The sequence below is a fragment of the Chlorocebus sabaeus genome, chromosome 23 (genome assembly GCF_047675955.1).
Source record: "Chlorocebus sabaeus isolate Y175 chromosome 23, mChlSab1.0.hap1, whole genome shotgun sequence".
In the NCBI taxonomy this organism is placed as follows: Eukaryota; Metazoa; Chordata; class Mammalia; order Primates; family Cercopithecidae; genus Chlorocebus; species Chlorocebus sabaeus.
The window spans coordinates 47230902-47252798 of NC_132926.1; the positions used below are offsets into that span (position 1 = coordinate 47230902).

General features: G+C 40.2%; 1 protein-coding gene across 1 annotated transcript in view; it reads right to left on the reverse strand.

The window, feature by feature from the left end:
* Positions 1-2146: 2146 nt before the first annotated feature.
* The window catches only part of DDX46 (DEAD-box helicase 46), a 74135-nt gene continuing 54384 nt past the window's right edge, over positions 2147-21897 (reverse strand). Inside the window, exons 17-23 of the mRNA XM_038007717.2 lie at positions 19298-19435; positions 18810-18959; positions 14043-14216; positions 12917-13135; positions 11014-11158; positions 5317-5390; positions 2147-3719 (exon numbers count right to left, since the gene is read on the reverse strand). Coding sequence (XP_037863645.1) covers positions 3672-3719; positions 5317-5390; positions 11014-11158; positions 12917-13135; positions 14043-14216; positions 18810-18959; positions 19298-19435 — 948 coding nt within the window. The 3' untranslated portion in view covers positions 2147-3671. The remainder of the gene's footprint in view (positions 3720-5316; positions 5391-11013; positions 11159-12916; positions 13136-14042; positions 14217-18809; positions 18960-19297; positions 19436-21897) is intronic.

The window sequence follows — 21897 nt, forward strand, 5'->3', positions numbered from 1 at the left end:
TTATAAATCAAAGCATGGCACCAAGAGTAAAAAGAGGTCAGAAACAGCTGAGTTACAACTTTGGTGGTTTTCCTAGTTTGTGCTTCCCAAGATTCTGCTATGTTACTCAGAAGCTGACTCCACAGCTAGCTGAATAAGATTTATAAATCCTAAGTATTCAATAGCTGGTTCTCCTTCAATTCTATACATAGGAACTGCCTGACTCAAAACAAAGATTAGGCCGGGTGTGGTGGCTCATGCCCGTAATCCCAGCACTTTGGGAGGCCGAGGCAGGCAGATCACGAGGTCAGGAGATTGAGATCATCCTGGTTAACATGGTGAAACCCCGTCTCTACTCAAAATACAAAAAATTAGATGGGTGTTGTGGCATGTGCCTGTAGTCCCAGTTACTCAAGAGGCTGAGGCAGGAGAACCACTTGAACCTGGGAGGTAGAGGTTGCAATGAGCTGAGATTGCCACTGCACTCCAGACTGGGCAACAGAGCAAGACTCCGTCTCAAAAACAAAAGCAAAACAAAACAAAACCAAAAAAGACTATCAGTCACATGTGCATTGTGTATACCAACAAAGGCAATGAGACATGAAATATATCAAATAGTGAAGTGTCCAAAAGGAGTAAAGGAGAACTTGGCTACTATTCTTTCATTCTACATATCCCCCTTTTTTTTTCTTTTTTTCTTTTTTGAGATTGAGTTGCGCTCCTGTTGTCCAGGCTGGAGTGCAATGGCATGATCTTGGCTCATTGCAACCTCTGCCTCCCAGGTTCAAGCGATTCACCTACCTCAGTCTCCCGAGTAGCTGGGATCACAGGCATGTGCCACCACACCTGGCTAATTTTGTATTTTTAGTAGAGATGGGGTCTCTCCATGTTGGTCAGGCTGGTCTTGAACTCCTGACCCCAGGTGATCCGCCTTCCTCGGCCTCCCAAAGTGCTGGGATTACAGGCATGAGTCACAGAACCCAGCCTACGTATCCATTTTGTAAGAGTGTCACTGTGGCAAAACCCCAACTGGCAAATGAACCTATTATTTCACCTATATTTCTCTTACACTAAATACAATGAACATAAAAGACTTAAGAGGCGTCTTCAGGAAGACATTTTTGGAACAGACTTATAAATACTTTGGGTAATAAGTTGCTAGAATTTTTAAAATAAAAATACAGAGAGTACAATATTTCTCTCACCAATATAAACAAAATTAGAGAAACAGAAGAAAAAGCATTTGAGGAAAGATAATTTTAAGAAAGTCCAGATTGAATTCGAATTAATTTTATTTTATAAGGAATTTAGAAAACATGAGCAAATATTCATATTGCATTAAAAAAACAAAGTCTGTATATCATTCAAATTTTAAGTCAGTGTGACACTAAAAAATGTACTAACAAAGTAATATGTTTCATTTTAGAACAAAATTGTATCAGTGGCTTATCACAACTGATATACAAACACAAAGAAAATGCTAAAATGATGTAAAACTGAATCTCAAAGTGATCCAGTCGGATGAAGGGAGCACCAATTATCACTGATGTGGGACTGCCATATATTCTACCAAAGAAAACAAACTACCACTAGGTGATAATGATGAGCAAATAAATAAACTAGAGGGAGGGAATGAGCCCACAATTCCTGGAATTTTACAGTAAGTGGTTTATTTGTTTTTGTTGTTACATGTCTTTTGTCTGTTTTCTTCCTTCAAGAATTTAAGTGGATGTGTGAAGGATCCAAGAATACTTCCCAGGCATATCTTACTTTTTCAGGAAGAATACCTTTATACTGAAGAAATAATGATTAATACTCCCTATCACTTCAGCTACTGAATATACTATTAAAATTATTTGTTTTAACAACTATAATATGCTTTTATTTTTTTTCTTTTTAAAAAACTGTAAGTCAAGAATATTTAAAGAATGAAAGTCTCTTCATTTAAGAAACACACAGCCGTCCTTTGGTATCCGAGGGGGACCGACTGCAGGACACCCCTTAAACCCCTTCTCTGTACCAAAATCCATGGATGTTCAAGCCTCTTATATGAAATGGCTTGCTATTTGCATACAACCTATGCACATCCTCCTGTATACTTTAACTCACTTTTACTTAAAATACCTAACACAATGTAAATGTTATAGTAAAACTGTTTTACAGCTGCTAAACTGTATTTTAAATTTTTTACATTATTTTTTCTTCTTTTTTTTTTCTATTTTTGATCGGTGGTTGGTTTAATCTGTGGGTATGAAACCCTTGGATATAAAAGGCTGACTTTATCTATTTAACTCCTGAAAAAAGTTCTTTTTTGAAAAGTGACAATAACATGAATACATCAGGAGTCTTGAAAAGAATATTAGGTAATCCAATTATAACAATTTAAATTAGAATATTCAGGAACTGTATCTTAAAGGCTCAAAAATAGAATTAATTAATTAATTAATTTATTTATTTATTTTGAGATAGTCTTACTCTGTTGCCCAGGCTGGAGTGCAATGGTGTGATCCTGGCTCAGATTCTCCTTCCTCAGCCTCCTGAGTAGCTGGGATTACAGGCGCCTACCACCATGCCGACTGATTTTTGCATTTTTAGTAGAGACAGTGTTTTGCCATGTTGTCCAGGCTGGTCTTGAACTTCTGATCTCAAGTGATCTGCCCACCTCGGCCTCCCAAATTGCTGAGATTACATGTGTGAGCCACTACGCCCAGCCTCAAAAATACAATTTATGATTCCTTGTGAATTATATTTCACTAAGATGAAGCACATCTAAGTTTAAAACTTGGGTAGCATTATGTTTCACAATTTTTGAGAAAGAAAATTCACAACCTACTCAATAATCCTGAAGAAAAATCAGATTAAAAGTAGTAGGATATTTGTAAATACAACATGTATAGATGTATAAAGAAACACTTTCTAGAAGGAAAAGTTATTATATTTAATATTTATAGGCTACACTCTTTCTTTTAAGGGAGATTATAAAAGAGGAGCTAGGTATGGAGCCAGAAGTTGTGAGGGGAACCTCAAAGTAGTAAATACTAAAACTCTTTGTACAGTTTTACACTCAGTGTAAAGAAATGCAAAAAATCCTTATACTATTAAATCTTTACTTGTATAAAAACCGAAATTAGTCCAACTACTTTTGCCCATTTATGATGATAAAAATTGAAACAAAAACTCTCATCCTATTTTGTAAGACTTCTATTATAACATTCTTAAATCCAGTTCATATTGTTCCACACAGTCATGTAACATTTAAGCTCAAGGTGGGGACACAAAATAAGATAGTGAATTTTACCTTTTCTTAGGAAATGATCACAATTTCATTGAAAGTACAGGATAAAGTGAATAGCCCCTTAACGACTTGTGTACTTTATTGTCTTCAATAGAAAGTTCAAATATTTCCATTTTTTAAACCTCTAGAATATTATCCGGACATTTAAAATATTGATATTTAAGTTTACATTAAAGGACATCACACTCTGAAAACAGGCCAGCTTTAAATATAGTTTGATTGATTGTGGGGGTACTTACGGACAGATTTCTTTACCAAATACTAGTTTCTTGTATTTAAAAAAAATCAGCAAGACAGAATTTTAAAAAATCTTAATTTACAATACATTGTAAACTGCAGACTGCAACTGCCACATCTATCATAGACCAGCACAGGTAAAAATCTTTTTTCCGGATGTCTATAAGACTTTGTATCTTCCTTTATTTGTTGGTTGGTATGAATTTTGCTGTAATAGGAAATAAAAGATATGTCATCAGAGAAAGCAAAACAAACAACAACAACAACAAAAAACCAACCAACCAACCAAACAAACCCAAAAGGGAAATATTTAAGATCATTTCTTTTGCTAACTTATAAAACTATTGGTTATTTAAAATTTAAAATGTTAACATTACTGCACTGAGAAAGGAAAAACTATTCAATAACTAATGATTTCTCTGTTCACTTAACTATTCCTTAACAACTGTGTTTTGAAATCAACTTAATGGTGGTAGCATCTATGGGCACAAGATTCTTTTCTATCACTCCTTGTTGAAATAGTCTTAAGCACGTGATTGAACAGCTGTTTTACTTTTCCCCTCGTTTTGTGAACCCTCTTTTCATTAAACTTCTAACCCCTCCCGCCAAAAAAAGGAATGCTCTCTGAGGGGAGTTTTAGAAAAGTTCTCAGAAGTACACTTAGAGAAAAGACAACGTTTCCTTTCAAAGGAAATGTACACACTGTAGGGAGTGTTCATAAGCTGCAACCGGCACTAAAGACACAAGGACATATCTACCTCCACTGGAAAGGCAGTCTGTAAAGGGCTTTTTCCAAAATCAAATTAAGTCATTGTTTAAGTTTAAAGACACTGACAATACCATGTGTTGGCAAAGATGTAGAACAACTGTAATTTTCATACACTGCTTGATTAAGTGTGAATTGATGTAACCTCTTTGGAAAACTATCTGGCAATACCTAGCCTATAATTAACAATTCTACTCCAAGGTATATACCCAAGAAAAAATCATGCTAATATATTCCAAATGCACATGGAATAATGTTCACAGAAGTGTTATTCATAAAAACAAAAAAGGAATAGCCCTCAAATCCAATATATAAATATAAATAAACTGTTATACATTCATATAAATATTATATGGCCACGAAAATGAGTGAATTATTGCTATATGCAATAACACGCACCGATCTCCTCAAAATGTTGATTGAAGGAAACTATATGCAAAAGGTGCAAACACGTGATTCCACTTATGTGGAGTTCAAAAATAAGGAAAACTAATCTATGATTTTAAAATTCACAATATGGGGCTGGGCAAGGTGGCTCACGCCTGTAATCCCAGCACTTTGGGAGGCCGAGGCAGGTGACTCATGAGGTCAGGAGTTCAAGACCAGCCTTGCCAACACAGTGAAACCCCGTCTCTACTAAAAATACAAAATATTAGCCAGGTGTGGTGACAGGCACCTGTAATCCCAGCTACTTAGGAGGGTGAGGTGGAGGTTGCAGTGAGCCGAGATCGCGCCATTGCACTTCAGCTCAGATGACAGGGCAAGACTCCGTCTTTAAAAAAAAAAAAAAAAAAAAAAATTCAAGGTATGGTTTTGTTGCGGGGAGATGAATAGTGATAAGAATGGACACGGAGAAGACTTCTGGGATATTAGTAATGTTTTTTATTTCTTGATCTGGGTAGTAATTACACTGGTATGCTTATTACTTTGTGAAAATTCATCAAACTATATGTTTATGATTTGCGTACTTGTCTGTATTTATATTTCAATAAAACACTTATTAAAACAAAACAAATGAAACTTTAAGGTTTTCACTCACCAGCCGGATCAGCTCTTCTTTTATGAGCCTGGTGATTTCTGCCTTTGCTTTCTGCACAGCCAGTTCATTGGCACCTGGTGATTGAGTGAAAAGCATATTATTCACATTACTAAAATTACACTGTGTTTACCCATATCATGGAGGTCCACGAAGAAACACCGTAGGTGACTTTTAGAAACATTGTACTGCCTGCCAAGATGGCCATTTAATGCCTGGTGGAACATTACCCACATTATATAATGGCTGCTTATTATTTTGATTACTTTCAGAGTTTCAAATGTAACCGCTGAGGTCATATTATGTGTTAAGAGTTCCTAGTATGGTGACTAAAAAGAGTGGAATAAAAAGACTATTAGCGATTTGTCTAGAAGATAGTAAGAGAAGGCTACAGGGAAATATAACTTCCTTGGTTTACTCATTTAGCAAGTATTTATTAGACATTTATTATTTACACTGAAGTCTGCAAATGTTTCAGAAGGGTGACGTATGAACAAAATCTTTAAAATGAAAGGAGAACTAGCCATTTGGAGGGAGGAAAGATACCAGGAAGAGTATTTTGCAAGGAGAATTACATATGTAGTGGTACAGAGTTAAGACAAGCATGCTTAATTACTGAAGAGTAAGAGAAGTGTAGCCTGGTTGGAAAATGTGTGAAAGAACACGGCAAGATAGTTGACTAGATGAGGTACGCTGCAGACATTCATTCACAGTTATTAATTTCACAAAAATTAAGCACTCGCCTCTCACATACTTACTGTGAGAGATTTAATATATAAAGAACAAATTCATGCTCTTTAAAAGCTTACAGATTAGCAAAACAAACTTGTAAAGACATTACAACAGGATGAATAGGAAGTAGTTTACTAAATTCACTTTTAAATACCATTTTTAGGAAGCTTTTCCTGACTCTTCGAGGCAGTTAAGTGTTTTCTTCTTTAGTGTTCTCACAATATTGTATTTATACCATCACAAGAGCACATTTTTGAGGTAGAATGGACAAGATATTTTTTCTGATGGGATGTGAACAGTGGAAAAGAGAAACAAGATATTAAGAGCTGGCTGGCAAGTGAAAAAAAGTAGAAGTAATAAAAGAATATATTGATTCCAGGAGGAAAAACAGGTGTTTTTTGGATAGTGATACTGGGTGAAATTTAATTCTAAAATTGCTGTAGTTGAGGTGCTCATTGGACATCCAGTTGAAAATATAAATGAGGCCAATGGAAATATGGACTAGAAGTTTAGAAGTGGCAGAGATCAGAGAGCCATCAAGGGTAGGCTGGGTAGAATCTGGAGCCAATAGATAATACCAGTGAGTAGGAAAGTACAGATAGGCACCACATTGCACGCTGAGAAGAGAAAAAGAGCTTAATCAAAGAAAACTAAAGACTGAAATGTCTAAGAACAAAAGGAGCACTGGGTCTGCAATGTAGAGAGCTATATTTTTATCATTTTGTATATTAACAAAAAAAAACCACAAATGAGGGAAAGATTTATAATAAATTAGAAAATTTCCCCCCGTATTATAAATAAGTAACTTTTCTGTCCCCAGAGAGAGACAGAGACAGAGACAGAAAGAGAGGCAGAAACAGTTTCACGACAGGAAGGAAAGAATCAAGGCTATGGCTATGAAGTCATAGCAACATATCTAATTTAAATCCTCTACCTCCACTAGCCACGAACCACAACATTATAAAACTATGTGGGGAAGGTGAGTGCCGGAAGGGAAAAGAAACGGAAGAATCAAGACCCAAGTCAGACTGAAAATTACAACAAAAATGAAATTTAGGAGGAAAACACATTGCTTGGTACGAGTTGGTGTGAAGTTTGTTGATACTTTTCTGCAACTTTAAAAAGAAGGAAAATGACACTCTCACCTAGATTTAACTGGTAAATTAATTTTCCTACTTTTGTCAGAGCCCGACAATTTCGACCACTTTAAATTCTGACTTATGTAACTTCTTGTAGTAGGTTACATATGTTTATAAGCAGCCAGGAAAAAAAGGGCATTTCCTTTCATTGGTCCTAAAACAACTCTGGCTGCTTTTAAGGGATTCTCCACTAGTAAAAAGAGAGAGTCATGGAATAGGCTATATAAATTATACAGGCTGACAAGGCATGTAAGTCCTTCCTGTTCTCCTTCCCTTTGCCTGGTGGGACGCCCGGAGCTGCTGACCCAAACAGAGCCTCCAAGGAGCCAGCCAGGCAGTGGGGTCCCTCCAATTACAGAACTAGAAACAGATGACACTAGGCTCCTTCCACAGTAGCAACACCTGTTTTCATCCTGTTAAGTGTTTAGTTGAGTTTGGAGTTTCCAAAAGTAAATGATCCTTTAAAAAATCTAATTACCTCTGAAAATTCTAAAAGCTTTAGATCATTTAAATTACCAAACCCTAGCTCTTATTCAGTATCATTATATTTCTTTTTTTTTTTTTTTGAGATGCAGTTTCGCTGTTTTTGCCCAGGCTGAAGTGTAGTGGCGCCATCTCAGCTCACTGCAACCTCTGCCTTCTGGTTTCAAGCAATTCTCTTGCCTCAGCCTCACGAGTAGCTGGGATACAGGCTCCCGCCACCATGCCTGGCTGATTTTTGTATTTAGTAGAGACAGGGTTTCACTATGTTGGCCAGGCTGGTCTCAAACTCTTGACCTTGTGATCCACCCACTTCGGCCTCCCAAACTGCTAAGATTATAGGCGTGAGCCACCGTGCCCAGAAATTATCATTATATTTCTAGATTATTCTTAAGATTTGCTTTCAACAAAGTTGCCTTTTTACTGGGGAGACCTGCTTAGATTATTATAAAAATTAGATGTTATTTCCTGAGTGTAAATTGACAGTGGAGACAAATGACCAGAACCATTCTGGATGAAAGGAAAACTACATCAGAGCTGTGGAATCAGTGAATATCTCACTTCACATCACTTGGTAGTAAAGATGTGTTCTGATAAAGTTACACATAAACTGAAGTTTGATATATCAACTATACCATACCAAGCAAACATTGCATTTAAATTAATAAATGAATTACGAAAAGAATCCTTTTTCAAAGTAAATAATCGTGTCTCTCATTTGCCTCTTTATAAGACAAGCAGTTAAAATATTGGCCGGGCACAGTGGCTCACGCCTGTAATCCCAGCACCTTGGGAGGCCAAGACGGGTGGATCACGAGGTCAGGAGATCGAGACCATCCTGGCTAACATGGTAAAACCCCGTCTCTACTAAAAAATACAAAAAATCAGCCGGGCGTGGTGGTGGGCGCCTGTAGTCCCCACTACTCGGGAGGCTGAGGCCGGAGAATGGCGTGAACCCAGGAAGTGGAGCTTGCAATGATCCAAGACTGTGCCACTGTACTCCAGCCTGGGCGACAGAGTGAGACGCCGTCTCAAAAAAAAAAAAAACAAAAAAAACAAAAAAAACCCAGAAACAAGAGTAAATCAAAATGGCACACAAGAAAATATTGCTCTGACACGGTGGGGCGCAGCGGCTCACACCTGTAATCCCGGCACTTTGGGAGGCCAAGGCAGGTGGATCACCTGAGGTCAGGAGTTTGAGATCAGCCTGACCAACAGGGTGAAACCTCATCTCTACTAAAAAAAACAAAAACTAGCTGGGCATGGTGGGGGGGTGCCTGTAATCCTAGCTACTCAGGAGGCTGAGGTATGAGAATTACTTGAACCCTGGAGGTGGGAGTTGCAGTGAGTCTAGATTGTGCCACTGTACTCCAGCCTACAAGACAGAGTGAGATTTTGTCTCGGAAAGGGAAAGGGAAAGGGAAAAGGAAAGGAAAGGAGAAAGGAAAGGAGAAAGGAGAGGAGAGGAGAGGAGAGGAGAGGAGAGGAGAGGGGAAAGGAGAGGAGAAAGGAAAGGAGAGGAGAGGAAAGGAGAGGGGAAAGGAAAGGAAAAGATTAACACAGAAAAGGCAGTAACTGAGATCTTTTATAATGCAGGCATTTACAGCTAAAAATTTCTCTGTAAGCACTGCTTTCACTGAATCCTGTAAGTTTCACTGAAGACTGAACTGTATAATGGTTAAAATGGACAAACTTTTGCTATATGAATTTTACCTTAATGTAAGTCCTAAATAGCAAAACACTGCTACAGATTTTAAAAATAATTCCAAATGGAGACAGTACAATCAAAAAGAAAGAGGTCCAGCCTGGCCAACATGGTGAAACCCCATCTCTACCCAAAAATACAAAAATTAGCCAGGTGTGGTAGCACATGCCTACGGTTCCAGCTACCCAGGAGGCTGAGGCATGAGAATCGTGTGAACCCTGGAGGCGGAGGTTGTAATAAGCCAAGATCGTGCCACTGCACTCCAGCCTGGGCGATAGAGCGCTGAACCCTGTACTGACAACAATGCTATGGTGTCAAGGAAATGAAGCCAGAACAGATGGTTCTATTATCTAACAGTCTAGTTCTGTCTTGCTTCCATTACATATGATGCCAGAAAATAAAAAGAAAAACCACTTAAAATGTCAATTAACGAAGATGTTCAGATTAAACATAAATAAAGTAGGCAGGGCACGGTGGCTCATGCCTGTAATCCCAGCACTTTCGGAGACCAAGGCGGGTGGACCATGAGGTCAGGAGTTCGAGACCAGCCAGGCCAGCATGGTGAAACCCAGTCTCTACTAAAAATACAAAAATGAGCCTGGCGTGGTGGCGCATGCCTATAATCCCAGCTACTCGGGAGGCTGAGGCAGAAGAACTGCTTAAACCCAGGAGGTGGAGGTTGCAGTGAACCAAGATCATGCCACTGCACTCCAGCTCTGGGCAACAGAGCAAGACTCCGTCTTGGCGGAAAAAACAAAACAAAACAAAAATCAAAAACATAAATAGTGACAAGGTGTCCTACTATGCAGCAGAGTAACACATCAGAAAAAATAAAATAGGCTGGGCACAATGGCTCATGACTGTAATCCTAGCATTTTGGGAGGCTGAGCGGGGGCGGGTCCCTTGAGCTCAGGAGTTCGAGACCAGTCTGGGCAACATAACACAACCCCTTCTCTACAAAAAGGACAAAAAAATAAGCCAGGTGTGTTGACACGTTACTGTAGTCCCAGCTACTTAGGGGTGTTGAGGTGGGAGGATCACTTGAGCCCAGAAGGTTGAGGCTACAGTGGGCTGAGACTGTGCCACTGCGCTCCAGCCTGGGTGACAAAATAAGACCGTCTCAAAATAAATAAAGATGGAAATTGCCTCTGGAATGAATTCATTCATGAATGTATGAAATAAAGTTAAAAACCAAACCTGGTTGCTGTTAGATAATGTATTTCTCTACTTGTTATTTTGTTAAAGGTATAAACTTTCATGGGCATAATTTCACAGGCAATATTTGCCTAGATAAACATTCATTAAGTGGACTAAAACATTTGATTTACTTCCCAACCTAAACTTAGGCCAGAATATTCCACTTACCAGAAGCATAAACAGGTCAGTCCTTAAAATATAAGTTTTGTTTTATTTTTTAAATTTGACTAAATTGCCAAAACTGAGTCTCACAAACAGATCATTGACCTTTGCATGTGTACTGAAATTCTTCTAAATAAAGACCTCAAATGTCATGAGATTTTTTTTTTTCAGAGGTGTTCCTTACTTCCAGTTCTCTCTAGAATTTACCTCGCATGCTCTTTGTGTTTATTACATCTACATTAACCTTGATCTAAATTCAAGATTGAAACAACCAACAATACATACTTTCAATAGCCAAGTAAATCTTCCGCTCGCCTTCCTTGGGTTCTTTACCAGGAGGGAAGTATGTTCCTCTGATTGTAATTGCGGCTTCAGAGTATTCACTGATCCTCTGTAGAGCTTCCTTAGAGGTAACTTTCCACCTAGCAGTCTAAAAGAAAAGGTAAGGAAAAGAAAAACCACTTCACAACAGGACAAAAAAATCCAGGAGTGCTGACAATGACTAGGCTGGTTGGTATCATATTATGGTCAGTATTTTTTTTTGAGACAGAGTTTCGGTCTTGTTGCCCGGGCTGGAGTGCAATGGCGCAATGTCAGCTCACTGCAACCTCTGCCTCCCAGGTTCAAGCGATTTTCCGCCTCAGCCTCCCGAGTAGCTGGGATTACACGCATGCACCACCACGCCAGGTTAATTTTTGTATTTTTAGTAGAGATGGCATTTCTCCATGTTGGTCAGGCTGGTCTCGAACTCCCAACCTCAGGTGATCCGCCCGCCTTAGCCTCCCAAAGCGCTGAGATTCCTAGGCGAGAGCCACAATGCCCGGCCCTATGGTCAATACTGAGATCACTATTGGCCGGGCATGGTGGCTCACGCCTGTAATTCCAGCACTTTGGGAGGTTAAGATGGCGGATCACCTGAGGTCAGGAGTTCAAGACCAGCCTGACCAACATGGAGAAACTCCATCTCTACTAAAAATACAAAAATTACTCAGGCGTGGTGGTGCATGCCTGCAATCCCGGCACTTTGGGAGGCCGAGGTGGGCGGATGACCGAAGGTCAGGAGTTTGAGACCAGCCTGATCAACAGGGTGAAACGTCTCTATTGAAAATACAAAAATTAGCTGGGCATGGTGGCGCATGCCTGTAATCCCAGCTACTCGGGAGTCTGAGGGAGGACAATCGCTTGAACCTGGAGGCAGAGGTTGTGGTGAGTCAAATCGCACCATTGTACTCCAGCCTAGGCAGTTAGAGCAAAAACTCCGTCTCAAAAAAAAACAAAAAAACAAAAAAAAGCTAAGATCATTATTAATACATACCTGCATCATAAGTTCATTTAGAGCCTAATGTACCTTGAACATATTCATAAAAATCAAATTTCTATTGTTATAGCCTTCGTTTAGGTAAAAAGTGAAAGAGCTACTAAAATGTTCATGGGTTTTAAAGATGAGATTTTTCCTCCTAAAGAAGAGTTTCAGCCGGACGCCGTGGCTCAAGCCTGTAATCCCAGCACTTTGGGAGGCCGAGACAGGTGGATCACGAGGTCAGGAGATCAAGACCATCCTGGCTAATACAGTGAAACCCCGTCTCTACTGAAAAATACAAAAAACTAGCCAGGCGAGGTGGCGGGCGCCTGTAGTTCCAGCTACTCGGGAGGCTGAGGCAGGAGAATGGCGTGAACCCGGGAGGCGGAGCTTGCAGTGAGCTGAGATCTGGCCACTGCACTCCAGCCTGGGCGACAGAGCGAGACTCCGTCTCAAAAAAATAAAAATAAATAAATAAATAAATAAATAAAAATAAAAATAAAAATAATTTAAAAAAAGAAGAGTTTCGCCGAGCGCGGTGGCTCAAGCCCGTAATCTCAGCACTTTGGGAGGCCGAGACAGGCAGATCATGAGGTCAGGAGATCGAGACCATACTGGCTAACCCGGTGAAACCCCGTCTCTACTAAAAAATACAAAAAACTAGCCGGGCGAGGTGGCAGGCGCCTGTAGTCCCAGCTACTCGGGAGGCTGAGGCAGGAGAATGGCGTGAACTCGGGAGGCGGAGCTTGCAGTGAGCTGAGATCTGGCCACCGCACTCCAGCCTGGGTGAAAGAGCAAGACTCCGTCTCAAAAAAAAAAAAAAAAAAAGAAAAGAAAAAAGAAGAGTTTCTACTTCACAATAAAAAAAGGTTTAAACCTGTTACTTGCCTGTGGGAAGTCATTGATCTCTAATTCTTCTTCGTATCTCTTAAAAGATTCATTCTGTCCACCATCCTGTCTCTCTTCTTCTTGTTTCTCTAAAGGCACATAATTGAGCTTGGCATTGATCTTTTCCGCAAGTTGTTCTGCAATGGTTTTTGCAGAAACAGTGGGAGCCAGAATGGTGCCACCTCTAAGAATTGCATTGGTGGCCTGTTGCATCACATCCTATAGTTAAAGAAGACTTAGTTAAATCTCAAATGAGGGAAGAGACAAGAGTAGGGACCCCACCACAAATTATTCTCCGAAAAGCTACTAACTTTGTATGCAAGTTTAATAAACAAACACCTTTCTAAGGCATAGTCTCATTGATATGTGTGATTTAGCAATACATATTTATAATATGGTTTAAAGTATCTCCCTGTGGATAAGAAAACTGGAGAACATTCAACTCTCTATTAAATATTCTACTAGATCATAGAGATGTAGTTGATAATTAGCTAACTCTTGAGGTCAGACACAGTAAATATTTCCAAAATCATCTGCATACTCTAACTCCTAGGAGTTCCCTTCGAATTTGAATGTTTGTACTACTACCATCACTGAGCTCCTTCATCTCTATGACCCAACCCAACATTACAAACATTATAGCTAATGACAGTCTCAAAAGCTTCAAAATAACAAATAAGCTTCCAAGAAAAAGATAACATGTGAAATATTTAAAAATCACGTTTCTCCATTGTTTAAGCCCATACTAATTTGAGTCATGTAACTGGGTGTTTGTATATCCAGGGAGTTGTGTGCCCAATAACCTACCCAACAAAAGCAGATAAAGAAAGAAAAAGATAATTATTAATACGTCTTTAAGATTTTGTTAAGACCCATCAGAATACTACTCTATAAAACTACCTATGGCTAACAGAAATTCTAGAATAGGCATAAAGTCCTCAGTTAATAGCACTAGAGAAATCATCAAAATGCAATTATCAAAAAGTTCTGTATTGAGAATGTTAAATTCTCACAAACTCAATGTCTAGGACAATTTGTTTACTTGTGCTCAACATAATTCCTGAAAAGTAAAATCAAAGAACTTCTTAAAAGTATTGACTGAGACTTGGAACAAATTACTTAATACCTGAGACTCGATGCCCAAATTCTTCTGGGCATTGATTCTGAGAGCCAATCTCTTAGCAATTTCTAATTTCTCAGCATTTCCTGCAGTTGGAGCAGGAACACTTGATGTTCCAGGAGCAGCCATATCCTTTACTCTCTTCTTTGAATTAAACATGCTTTCAATTTGCTCATCAATCTAGATCAAAAGGAAAAAAAGGACTAGTAAAAAACTGAACTAGAAATACCAAATTAAGTTATTCTACAGAAATAAATAAGGAATGTTTCCACCAAAAGGCTGGAATCAGATAGTTGTATTTACACAAATCCTACCACACAGATCAGTGGGATAATATACCACCTATTTGTTAAAAGTCACGTTTCATTTTCATCTATGGTGGGGAGAAAAATAGAAAACAGAGAAAGAACACTGCATGAACCACGTCATCAGACTCCTAAGAGGACCAGAAACTTCATCCTTGTTCAATAGATGGGGAAACGTGCTGTCAAGACAGAACAGCCAATACGATGCAGCTGACTTGCCCCAGGGCTCAGGCCTTGAGACCAAATTATACTGCAATGAAAGAGGCTGGAAAAAGGGCTATAACTCAAGGTCAGTGGCCAACTAAAAATATAGTCAATAATTCTCAGGGGGAGTGGTATAACATGTTCCTAAGGCAAAGCTCTCAAAACTCTTCCCAACCCATAAAATCCAACTGGATTTGCCTTAAAAACTGGCTAACTGAACCAGAAAAGGCTTATTCCCTTAACCCTTTGAATCAAGAAAGCAAAGAAATGCAGGTTGTTTCCCCATCAAGGCAAGTGCCATGATGAAAGCTTTGCTTTAACAGGAATCACGAGAGCCCTACTGCTATGTGCATTTCTTTTTTTTTTTTTTTTTTGAGACGGAGTCTCACTCTGTCACCCAGGTTGGAGTGTAGTGGTGCAATCTCGGCTCACTGCAAGCTCCACCTCCCGGGTTCATGCCATTCTCTCGCCTCAGCCTCCAGAGTAGCTGGGACTACAGGCGCCTGCCACCACGCCCAGCGAATTTTTTGAATTTTTAGTAGAGACGGAAACCGTGTTGGCCAGGATGGTCTCGATCTCCTGACCTCGTGATCTGCCCGCCTCAGCCTCTCAAAGTGCTGGGATTACAGGCGTGAGCCACCGCTCCTGGCCTGCTATGTGCATTTCTTTTTAAAAATGTCTTTTGCCCAACAATGACTACTGACATCACTGACTACAGAAATACAAGCCCCTTCAAAAATTTACATTAGATTAATAAAGCTGTATCTTCTAGATCTCAAATGCACAGAAAAGCTTATTTAGGGCTTAAAAATCAACTGGTTAATTTACAACGCTCTTTTACTGAAATAAAAACAGTGCATTTAGCTTTTGTATTTTTTTGAGACAGGGTTGCCTCTAACTCCCAGGCTCAAAGGTTCCTCACACCTCGGCCTCCCAAGTAGCTAGGACCACAGCGTGCACTATCATGTCCAGCTAATTTTTAAACAACTTTTTATAGAGACAGGGTCTCACTATGTTGTCTAGGAGGGTCTTGAACTCCTGGACTCAAGCTATCCTCCCACCTTGGCCTTCCAAAGTGTTGGGATTACAGGCCAGGAGCCACTACACCCAGCCTTAGATTCTTCTTAAAACATTTATTACCTATTAAAGGGTTTTAGTTATGGCCAGGCATAATGGCTCATACCTATAATCCCAGCATTTTGGGAGTCCAAGGCAGGAGGATTACTTGAGCCCAGGAGTTCAAGACCAGCCTGGGCAACATGGTGAAACCTTGTCTCTACAAAAAATATAAAAGTTAATCAGGCATGGTGGCACATGCCTGTAGTCCTAGATATTCAGAAGGCTAAGGTGGAGAATCACCTGAGCCCAGGAGGTCAAGGCTACAGTGAGCCAAGATCACACACAAATAAGCTTCCAAGAAAAAGAAGCTGTACTCCAGCCTGGTTGACAGAGTGAGATCCTGTCTCATAAAAACAAAACAAAACAAAACCCCTAAAAAACACCAGCAGGGGGTTAGTTATCAACTAGTTTTAAAACTCAACATTTACCTGAGTAAAACTGTTTTAAATTAAATAGCGTTCACGGTATTACAATCTGAACAAATTCATGAAATCAGGAATGGGGGAAGTATACAATGCTAGCTGGTAGAGCTAACCTTACTGTTGATTTTATTCATGTTTAGTACTGTTTACATTTTTCATAAAATTATATGTTATTTTAACACCTGAAGAAACAATCACCATATGTTATCATGAGATTTTAAAAAACAGTTAAAAATACTGCAGTTTTCCCTTATATACATGGGATACATTCCAAGAACCTCAGTAGATGCCTAAAAACACAGATAGTACCGCACTGACATACATTGTTTTTTTCCTATACATACATACCTATGATAAAGTTTAATTTATAAATTAGGTACAGTAAGAGATTAACAACAATAAAATAGGACAATTATAACAATATACTGTAATAAAAGTTATATGAATGTGGTCTCAAAACACTGTAATAGTTTCAGACTGTGGTTAACCTATGGCAACTAAAACCACAGATAAAACTACCATAATGTCAAAAAGTGACAGGTGTTTTTAAAACATGGCTACAAATTATTTAATAGTCTTTTTTCCTGAGTGTGGGCTGGACCTAATGACTTCCTTCTAATACAATAAAGTAGGCTGGGCATGGTGGCTCATGTTTGTAATACCATCACTTTGGGAGGCTGAGGCAGGAGGATCACTTGAGCCCAGGAATTTGAGACCAGCCTAGGCAATATAATGAGACCTCAACTCTAAAATACATTTGCAAATATATATTAACAGGGCATGGTGGTGCACCTATAGTACCAGCTACTCAGGAGGTTGAGGTGGGAAGATTGCTAGAGCCCGGGAGTCAGAGGCTGCAGTGAGCTGAGTTCACACCACTTACACTCCAGCCTGGGCAACAGAGTCAGACTCTGTCTCCAAAACAAAACAAACAAGAGAAAAACAAACTCCACAAAGAATAAAGTGGAAGTGACAGTGTGTAATTTCAGAGACTAGTCATAAAAAGCACTAAAAAGCTTTCTCTTTGCTCTCTCTCTTGGATCACTCACTGTGGGGAAAGCCATCTGCCATGTGCGTAAGGACAGGCAAAGTGGTGAAAAACTGTGAGGCATCCTATCAACATCAAAGTGAATGAGCCATCTTGGAAACAGATCATCCAGCAACAGTCAAGCCTGCAGATGACTGCAATCCCATGAGCGCCTAAGCCAGAACTACCTGACTAAACTGCTCCTGACTTCCTGACCCGCAGGAACTATGTGATAATAAATGTTTATTGCTTTAACCTGTTAAGTTTTGATTTGTTACATGGTAACAGATAAATTAAAAAAATGAAATTTGGCCAGGTGAATCCCAAGACTTTGGAAGGCCAAGGCGGGTGGATCACGAAGTCAAAAGATCAAGATTATCCTGGCCAACATGATGAAACCCCATCTTTAGTAAAAATACAAAAAAAAATAAGCCAGGCATGGGGCGCATGCCTGTCATCCCAGTTACTTGGGAGTCTGAGGCAGGAAAATTGCTTGAACCTGGGAGGTGGAGGTTGCAGTGAGCCGAGATTGAGCCACTGCACTCCAGTCTGGTGACAGAGTGAGACTCTGTCTTTTAAAAAAAAAAAAAAAAAAAAAAAAGACTTTATTGGCCAGGCACAGTGGCTCACACCTATAAACCCAGCACTATGGGAGGCCAAGGTGGGTGGACCACCTGAGGTCAGGAGTTTGAGACTAGCCTGGCCAACATAGTGAAACCCCATCTCCACTAAAAATACAAAAATCAGCCCAGTGTGGTGGCGGGTGCCTGTAATCCCAGCTACCCGGGAGACTGAAACAGGAGAATCACTTGAACCCAGGAGGCAGAAGTTGCAGTGAACTGAGACTGTGCCACTGCAGTCCAGCCTGGGTGACAGAGCAAGACACGCCGGGCTAATTTTTTGAGCTAGTATGGTATCCTAGAAAGAAATGGCTTAAGGTTAATAGGACACCTGGGTTCTGGTCCTGACTGTAACTCCCACCGTGGTCCTGGACCTAACATCTTGTCTTGGAGTCAATTTCCTAATGACAAGATCAGATTGAATTTCTGATTTCCAACATTGTTTTCTGAACTTAAATTTATTTAACATGATATGTCCAAAAGTGTTCTGTGATGAGATATGTTGGGGAACTTCTGGGTTTAACAAAGTTAAACAAGATTCCTTAAAGACTTTTCACATCCATGGCTGAGTGAGGTGGCACACACCTGTAATCCCAGCACTTTGGGAGGCCGAGGAGGGCGGACCGCTTGAGGTCAGGAGTCTGAGACCACCCTGGCCAAGAAGGTGAAACCCTGTCTCTACTAAAACTACAAAAATTAGCCGGGCGTCATGGTGGACGCCTGTAATCCCAGCTACTCAGGAGGCTGAAGCAGGAGAATTGCTTGAACCTGGGAGGCGGAGGTTACAGTGAGTGGAGATCACACCACTGTACTCCAGCCTGGGCAACAGAGCGAAACTCCATCTCAAAAAAAAAAAAAAAAAGACTTTCACATCCTTTGAAGTGCTAATGAGTGGTCTATATATTGAGAGGAGGGGTATTGGTATGCACTAGGCAGATTTTTCCAAAACTATTCTGAAACCATCCTCTTGTAAAGAAGATTTCCAATGATTGTCTATCTTGATAAGCACATGGCAAGACCTCCAGTACAAAAGAAATAACTGCTTCAGTTAAGAATGAGAGAACAACAGTACTTACGTCAACTGCAGCATCCTCATCATCTGAATCTTGCAGACCAAGAGCTGCTTTTTGTAACTTCTTCCTCTCATTAGCCAAAGCTTGTTCTGTTTCATCAAACTTGAATCCCTTACCAGAGAACCCACTACTCTTTTTAATTATTTTCCCCTCCTTTCAAAGAAAGAAAACAAAGTTAATCTCATAGTAATAACTTTAATGTTTAGGAATTCATACTAATTAAATATTTTTCAAGGTGGTGTATGTCAATGTAATAAAAACAGTTCATCCAGCATGTAAGATAAACTAAGAGCTCTACATAGACACCACAAAATACTAAGTTCAAGAAAAAGATAGGATTTTAGCTTTCATTTTTCCCTCTCTGAAGAGAAATAAAAATAGTACTATCAAAATTTCCAAGTATTAAGTAAAAAAGATTTCCAAGAATTAAATAATCAAGGTTGAGTCACATTAATGATTTCTAAAAGAGTGACATGGGTTAAAAAACTCACAGCTTTCTGCTGATCTTTGAAATCACTCCACAGTTTCTCTAAATCAGGAGGTACTGCGGTCCCTGACAATTCAAGAGCTTTAATTATGTCACCAGCATAGCGAGCTTGATCTTCTGTGATAAAAGTATAAGCATAACCCTAATGAATGACGAAAAAGTGCAATTATTAGACACTAACAAGATGGATCCTACTTACATCACAAGATAAAAGCTGATCCACTTAATAAATCCTCGAGATTGACAACATTACTGAAGAATTTTAAAAGTCACAAAAGAGTCTTACTAAATTACTCAATGGTTCAAAGTGAAATATTCAAGTTTAATTTTTATTTATTTATTTTTTATTTTTTGAGATGGAGTCTCGCTCTGTTGCCCAGGCTGGAGTGCGGTGGTGTAGTTTCAGCTCACTGCAACCTCTGCCTCGCGGGTTCAAGCTATTCCCCTGCCTCAGCCTTCCGAGTAGCTGGGATTATAAGCGCCTGCCACTATGCCCAGATAATTTTTTGTACTTTTATTAGAGACGGGGTATCACCATGTCGGCCAGGCTGGTCTCCAATTCCTGACCTCAGGTGATCCACCCGCCTCGGCCTCCCAAAGTGCTGGGATTACAGGCAAAAGCCATCATGCCCAGCCCAAGTTTAATATTTTAAAATAACACAAGCAAATTAGAAAATTTCTAATTTCTTTATACAGAGGTAGAAATATATGCAATTGGCTGGACACAGTGGCTCATGCCTGTAATCCCAGCACTTTGGGAGGCCAAAGGGGGTGGATCATTTGAGGTCAGAAGTTCAAGACCAGCCTGACCAACATGGTGAAACCCCGTCTCTACTAAAAACAAAAAAAATTGCCGGGCGCGGTGGCTCAAGCCTGTAATCCCAGCACTCTGGGAGGCCGAGACGGGCGGATCACGAGGTCAGGAGATCGAGACCATACTGGCTAACACGGTGAAACCCCGTCTCTACTAAAAATACAAAAAACTAGCCTGGCAAACTGGCGGGTGCCTGTAGTCCCAGCTACTTGGGAGGCTGAGGCAGGAGAATGGCGTGAACCCGGGAGGCGGAGTTTGCAGTGAGCTGAGATCCGGCCACTGCACTCCAGCCTGGGCGACAGAGCGAGACTCCGTCTCAAAAAAAAATATTGAGCCAAGTGTGGTGGTGCACGCCTGTAATCCCAGCTGCTTGGGAGGCTGACGCAGGAGAATCGCTTGACCCTGGGAGGCAGAGGTTGCAGTGAGCTGAGATGGCACCAATGCACTCCAGCCTGGGTGACAAGAGTGAAACTCCATCTCAAGAAAAAAAAAAAAGAAGAAAAGAAAAGAAAAAGAAACATGTAATTTTACACAAATGCACAATTGTGTGGTCATACCTATTGATTTTGTCTTTCCTTTTTTTTTTTTCTTTTTGAGATGGAGTCTCGCTAGAGTTTGCTATCTTCACAAAACAATATGACCTTGCTGGGCGCAATGGCTCACACGTGCAATCCTAGCACTTGGGGAGGCAGATGTGGAAAGACAGCTTGAGCCTAGGAGTTTGAGGCCAGCCTGGGCAAAAATGGCAAGACCTTATCTCCACAAAAATGTAAAAAACAAAACAAAACAAAAAAAATCTGACCCAAACAGTCAACTGCTACAATTTTTTTTTTTTTTTTTTTTTTTTTTTTTTTTGAGACACAGTTTTGCTCCTGTTGCCCAGGCTGGAGTGCAATGGCACAATCTCAGCTCATCGCAACCTCTGCCTCCCGGGTTCAAGCTATTCTCCTGCCTCAGCCTCTCGAGTAGCTGGGATTACAGGCATATGCCATCACGCCCAGCTAATTTTGTATTTATTTTTTTTGGTAGAGACAGGGTTTCTCCATGTTGGTCAGGCTGGTCTCAAACTCCTGACCTCAGGTGATCCACCCGCTTTGGCCTCCCAAAGTGCTGGGATTACAGGCGTGAGCCACCGTGCCCAGCCAACTGTTATGAATTTTAAAACATGGTTTAAGATTTTAATTCAGAAATGTCTAAATAGCCACCGCCTTTGACCCATGGTCTGCTTTTGTACTGCTACAGGGCCACAAGTATTTACAGTTTTATAGGGTTATGAACATACACACAATAACACATGTACATAGAGAAGGAGAGAGAAAGAAAAGAATATGCAACAGAGCCCAAATAGGTTACAATTTTTTTTTTTTTTTTTTTTTTTTTTTTTGAGGCAGAGTCTCTTTCTGTCGCCCAGGCTGGAGTGCAGTGACCGGATCTCAGCTCACTGTAAGCTCCGCCTCCCGGGTTCACGCCATTCTCCTGCCTCAGCCTCCCGAGTAGCTGGGACTACAGGCGACTTGTCACCTCGCCCAGCTAATTTTTTGTATTTTTTAGTAGAGACGGGGTTTCACCGTGTTAGCCAGGATGGTCTCGATCTCCTAACCTCGTGATCCGCCCGTCTCGGCCTCCCAAAGTGCTGGGATTACAGGCTTGAGCCACCGCGCCCGGCTAGGTTACAATTTTTAATACATGGCCCTTTACAAAAAAATATTCTTGACTCCTCCCAATAGGTTAAAAGAATAAATGCCATCACTACTTATTAAATGTGTATAAGCAAGTGAGCTAAATTCTAT